The 6,240-nt window shown below is 39.3% G+C and overlaps 1 protein-coding gene across 1 annotated transcript; it reads right to left on the bottom strand.

The window, feature by feature from the left end:
• Positions 1-3,156: 3,156 nt before the first annotated feature.
• Positions 3,157-6,236, bottom strand: LOC116927464 (homeobox protein BarH-like 1). The gene is made up of 4 exons (XM_032934512.2): positions 4,143-6,236; positions 3,972-4,055; positions 3,707-3,810; positions 3,157-3,291 (listed from the first exon to the last, which is right to left on the bottom strand). The coding sequence occupies exons 1-4, from the start codon at positions 4,357-4,359 to the stop codon at positions 3,232-3,234; spliced, it is 465 nt and encodes a 154-aa protein (XP_032790403.2). The 5' UTR covers positions 4,360-6,236; the 3' UTR covers positions 3,157-3,231.
• Between the last annotated feature and the right edge of the window lie 4 nt (positions 6,237-6,240).

Here is a 6,240-nt window from a genome sequence, read left to right as displayed (position 1 = left end):
TCGCGACCTTGGTTGATTTGTTAAGACGTCGTTATTTGTTACGGACTTGTAAAAGAAATGTTTCGAGGGGGTTTGCTTAGGGGGCGCCGGTGGAATGTGGCGTATAGACTCCGATTGTTTGAACGTGACGCCGGCGTTCCTCCACTTCCTCCGATGTCGTCTGCTCTTTGAAAGTCGCACACTATTTTCAATTGAACTGGCTTTTGTTGGGTCTTGTAAAAAAAAAATTGGGGGGGGGAGAGAAAAAAAATTTGCATTTTTAGATTGCCTCATTTGCATTACGGGTAGTGTGTGGGCGATGATTTTCCCTGCTCCGCTGCAACGTTTTCTTATTTCTTTTTTTTTACGAGGTCCTTTACAATAGTTTCCCCGTGGTTCATTCATATTTTCGTAGTCTGAGCAATAGAACCGTACGGCTGTTCTTTTAAGAGGTCAGCAGGGTGTTAAAAAACATTTTATTATTATTTTTTTTTTTTTTGAAGGGACAAAAAAAGAAAGAAATATTTCAAAATAAATATTTATCCCATTTATTTTGAAAACTAAATTCTTGTTTAGTCTGCCATTGGTGTGTTGTTGCGTTCGTGTCAAGTATTTTCCTCCCGTTCTTTCCCCCTCATTTGAAATGGAAGAGGTTGACACAATCCGAGACCGTTAATCAACAACAACAAGTCACAGAAAAAGGCGAAGGAGACGATCACGTGACCTAATAGTAGGGGAGGGATCCATAAGAAGATCCATCCTTCACATAAAGAAACATTCATCATTCATAATACTTTTGAGGGGCTAACAAGACGGATGGAACACCAACTTCCAATATTTTTCTTTTTTATGTTTCTCTTCGTATTTTTCTTTATTGCGTATCGTCCCACTGTCACATGCCCCCGGTGTCGTTTTTTTATATTTTTCTTAAACGTGGAAATTGTGGAAAATCCTATTTTGGTATCCACAAATTTATTCCGACCATTATTCATTTGTTTTTTTATTGCGATAACCGGAATTGTTTTTTGTTGTTGCCTTGAACAACGATAAAAAAAAACAATTTTAACAGACAAAACAACCAAGGAATAAGAAAGTTTTAAAGAAATAATAAGTTATTTGACGACAGCTGTTGAGCGTTCCAGCAAAGATAGTCCCCTGTGTGCTTTATAGTTCCATCCGCAAACACAGACAAGAGGAAAAGAATTTTTTTTTAAAGAACTTTGCGTTCCGTCGTGTTAGTGAAAAAAACCAGTTGTTGTAAAAAAAAAAATTATAAATTAAAATGATAATTCATTTTCCTTCTTTTATCCGTTAGGTCTGCGGATTAAGGGGCAGGGGGCAGCCCCTCCGCCTTGTCTTCGCCATCCATTCATAATCGCTTCAAAAATAAATTGAGAATAATTGATTCCAACATTCATCAATTTCTTTTTTAAAAAATGAATGTTGAATAATGCCGATTGTAAACAATTAAGTAGTCGGTCCATCATTTTCAAACGAGCCACTGCTACCTCTTGTTTGGATTGCCGTCATTATTTACAACAACAACAAGACATTTAATAGTGTAATAACGACGGCCAGCCTCTCTCTCTCTCCATTCGATGATGTTATTAGCCCATTTGGTACGGACACGCTTATAAGAAAGAAAAAAAACGTGAGTGATTCATAATCGTTTCGAATTTCGCGCTTCATTTTGTTTTGTTTGTTTTTTGTTTTCTCGTTACGTCGTCTAGACTGGAGGTGCCACCTTCAGGCGTTTCTTTTTGTCTTGCCGTTATTTACGAGCTTATATAACAAAAAAAGAGACGTCACGAAACGATAACGTGTGAAATTTGTGGTGCCTTGTTATAATGGAATATTGGTATAAGATGAGTGCCTCAAGTTCCATACCGGCCTGCTGTTGACCAAATTATTCAGTTTTTTATTTTTCCATTTTTTCTTTGTTGTTTTTTTTTCTTTTTCTCGTGATGTGTCAACACATTTCGCACCGGCATATGGCGATGATGTGGCAGGATCGAACGTAAGTCCTCTTTTATGCATTTTCCCCTAATTAAAAAGATAAGATCTAAGGTAATACAACAAGGGGAAAAAAATGGTAGAACTAGGGGAAATCTTTTTATTTTAATTTCCGGTAAAAGAAAAAAAAAAAGAAAAAAAAATGGTTTCTTTAGTTGCGTCTAAAGGCTAAGAACAAACCGACAATAATTAAAGAGTGCAAAGGGAAAGGGCGAGGAGAGAAGAAAAAAAGAAAGTCGAGATCTGTTTTTTTATGTTTTCCTTTTTTTTTTTCATTTTCATTTAATTTTTTTTTTAGACTTTTGTTTTCTTTTTTCAGCTGATGTCCAAGAAAAAAACAAAACATTTCAGGCTCTGTTTTATATTTTGTTCGACACACATCCAATAACGACTCACTTAATTCCTTCCGGATAAACATTTGTCTACGTGCGGAATTCAAACGAGTTGTTGCATACAAGAAACCACTGAATTATTGGTCGTGTTCGTGATCTTTATGGCGGGACGGCTAGTCCCCCATTATTGTGTGGTTAGCCGATCAGAGCTAATGATCATTAATCATTTGCTTTTATCTACTTTGTTGTGTGGTCTCGTCGTTATTGAAACGTCGGATTACAACGTGACTGGGCACGGGAAAAAAAAAGGGGGACTCGGTTTTTTTTTTAAATACCTCCACATTTTTTAAAGAAGAATAAACACGAAAAAGGGGGAAATTTCTCGTGACAAATTGGATTGGACACACACGTAGCGCTGTGAACTGAATTTGTGTAAAATTCTCCTGCGCCAGGAAGCGATTTAAGAACAAATCTGGAACGATTACGTAATCACGAATTTATTCGAGTGCCTTTTCAATCCCTTCAAGAGCCTAAGCAGAGCACTGCCTCAATCCGTTTCCAAGAATGCGTGCAACAGCGCGATGAACGGACGCACATTCGTTTATCCTGATTCATTGAAAACGTGTGACGCTGCTGTGTATGCCACGACGTCAATGGACTTTTGGATTACGAATAACCAGTAAAAATGTGTCCATTCGATCGCTATAGCTGAGATTTGGTTAAATGGCCAGGTGCAATTCGTTCCTGTCGGGACTCGTTATATGACGTGAGTGGCGTGATAGACGCGGATGGGCAGATGTCGAGTCTAAAAATAATTGCAGCTCATGTTGTGTGTGTTTGTTTCACGATGTATTCAAATGATCAGATAGATTTGCTGTTGTTGTATGCAAATGATTTTGAGGGGGATTCAGGTGGAAGCGCTGCTCTTCTTCCATTTCATTCGTCGATTTTGAAACCATGTCTTCACCTGAAGATGGGTACATGTGCAAATATGATTAGCCGTGGCAGATTTCATCGTTTGCTATAGACGTTCGCTATTAACGCGTTTTCAACAACGGATCAAAAGTTTGTAATCGCCACCAGAGAGCAGGACCGACATCATGCATATATGTAAAGAACATTGCGTTTAATAGCGGGAGGGCAATTTGTATCCGAATGAGAATACAGTCAGTGGCAAGTTTTCAGGCGATGGAAATGAAATACTTTCATAATCAAAACGAATCGTCTGAATTTCTACTTCAATCTAAATTTCATTTTTTTCTCTCTCTCTCTCTCTTTCAGTGTGCGTTCTCTTCGCTATCGTATTATTACATTATTTATGGGGAACTAGATCACCAACAGCATGCGGCTCTTTTTTTTGTTTTCTTTTATGTATTGCGCACCTGCAAGACGGTCAAGTTTAGGTGGCGTGCCAAGTCGATCCGTTCTCCCGCCGTCAAGTAGTGCTGTGTCTGAAACCGTTTCTCCAGTTGATTAATCTGACCCACTGGATAATAGTATTATAATAAGTTTTCACGTCATTTCTTCGAAACTTATTCTCGGCAAATAAATAAGAAAATGGCAACATTGTATAACAACGAGGCAACGACATTTTTTGTTTCGTTTTTGCGTTTGACGTGCATAATTATGTTTGCGTTTTATACGAGCCTGTGAAGACGGTACGAATGCGTCTCTTTGGTGGCCACGAGCCGCTGAATTTGGCGTCGGAGCGGATGTAAATCGGCAAGGGTACTATTTGAATCAAACGAAACAGTCGATCATTTAAATTGAACCCCTCCCTCCCCTGCTGATTTTTAAGGATTTCACTGTGAAATTTACCTTCCGAATTGTGGGCTCGATCTTTGCGGTTCTTTCGGTCGACACCGACATCTCTTTGACAAAGGCCTTCCTCCGATTCCGGACGATGTTCCACGTCGATGATGATCACCTCTGTACTTTGCTGTTTGTTTCCTGGCTGCACTGGTTTAATATTAACTGAAAAATCGTCTTTCTTATAATCGAGCAGGTCTTCGATGTTAAAAGATCGGACCGGCATCGTCGACGGTAGACGAGTCACTCCGTCCGGATGAACTATTTCCTAGCGGTACAGGACGAGTTATCGGCACCTGTTCCGACATTTCACGTGCCGGACGTCACGAAGCATCCTCATCCGCGTCACTCATATTCCAAGACGCACGTCCTTCCATCGTCCGGATCGTGTTAAAGCGTACCTCCAAATCTGCCCCAGCACTCGTATAATGCGCTGGAATTAACAGTTTAAAACGCAATCATTCGAACAGCAACGGCACAACTAAAATTTCTGTCGTTATATAAACATCATGGCCTTGCGCCAAGTGTCTCTCTAACCTGTCCCAATATATATATATGTATATACATTTTTTTGTTGAACTACAGCTTCTGTTATGCGGCCAACAAAACGAGATATGAATACGCAGTAGTTAGCTTAATCATTCGTTCATTAAAAACACGTGGATCTACACACGTATCTATTTGGCCCCCAAGTTTCTTTATTCATGTTGTCATTCAGTAAACGTCAAGATGTTTGTGATTCTTTATATCTATATACGGACAGGTTCATGGAAAATAGTCCAGTTGTCGAATACGTTGCGATTTTCTGTTTAACTCGCCATGAAAGTTTGATTTTTTTTCCTCACAAAAGACAGGGTATACAAATAACACGACCATTACTAGAAACCGATTGATTATTTTTTCATATATTTCTGCTGTTTTTGTTTATGACTTTCTCTGTTTCAACGGTTTCTAATTAAGAAACAAGGTGATCAGCGATTGCCACACGAACCGGGGGGACAATTGCACTCAGACTCAAGGGGGTTTGCCAGAACGAGTTGTTTCGTGTTTCAGTCTCGAAAGACAAAGAACCGGTCGAAGTATTGGTGCCGAAAATTCCTCAAAGGTAACAGACCTTTGCACGCAAGGTCGTCTACACATTGAAACCCTGAAATGTTCGCCTGCAGTTCAGCTTTTGGGTAATACCAAAGATACCCGATGGTCACTTGTGGGTCACGCAACTTGTATTTGTTTCATCGCCGTCTCATTGGTGCCTTCAACGATGTTGATTTGATTCATTGCAGCACTGAATCCCTTCTGTCCAGGTGGTCGAAAAAAAAAAAATCTGGACATTGCCTTCGTCATTAGCATTTGCCTCGCAATCAGAAAAAAGGTAAACATTACATCAAAACCGGTAAACAACATTTTTAGATTTATCGCTCGCGTTGCTTGTTCACTTCTTGGTGGATTCGGATTGGACATTTGCGCAGTTGAATTCAAATCATTTGGTCCTTGTGGTGTCTGTATGGCAGATAGTCATGCAAATCAAAAGGTTGATATGCAACAAATAATAACTACATCGTTCCAGATCTAAAATAGCTTTGTCATAGTCATCTCATGCGCTGTCCATCATCGCCTTTTTAAATATCCGTTTTCAAAAGATTGATCTTATTTTATCTAATTATTTACCTTTGCTTCGGACAGCAATGTGTATACGCTGTCAATCTCTTTATTATCTTTATACCTTTGCTCCTATGATCTAACGAAAATTCCTTAAGGTTCGGTCCCTTTTATACCACGTGATTTAACATCACATGTCCTCCGTGTTAAAGACATTCTCACCTCGAAAATGCAGGTGTTTTTGGATGGAAAACATCAATTACAAAGCACTTAAATTTGTCGACGTTTCACAGGCCGTAGGCAACTTTCAATGCAAATTAAAAGGTCGGGTAAGAAAAGACAAAACGCCCCCTTTTCTTTTGATTTCTAGCATCCCCAACAGTGCAGTCCTGCTCAAACTATTATGCTGAACGCATTGTTGTTTCCAAGAGCCCAAATGGTTGCCAAACGTTCTGTGATTACAGCTGTCAATCTGCGATACCATTTGAACGAGAAACAAACCCAAAAC

This window comes from Daphnia magna, linkage group LG1 (assembly GCF_020631705.1).
Source record: "Daphnia magna isolate NIES linkage group LG1, ASM2063170v1.1, whole genome shotgun sequence".
NCBI classification, from domain to species: domain Eukaryota; kingdom Metazoa; phylum Arthropoda; class Branchiopoda; order Diplostraca; family Daphniidae; genus Daphnia; species Daphnia magna.
The sequence above is the reverse complement of the archived record's forward strand: the minus strand, read 5'-3'. Positions and strand labels throughout refer to the sequence as shown.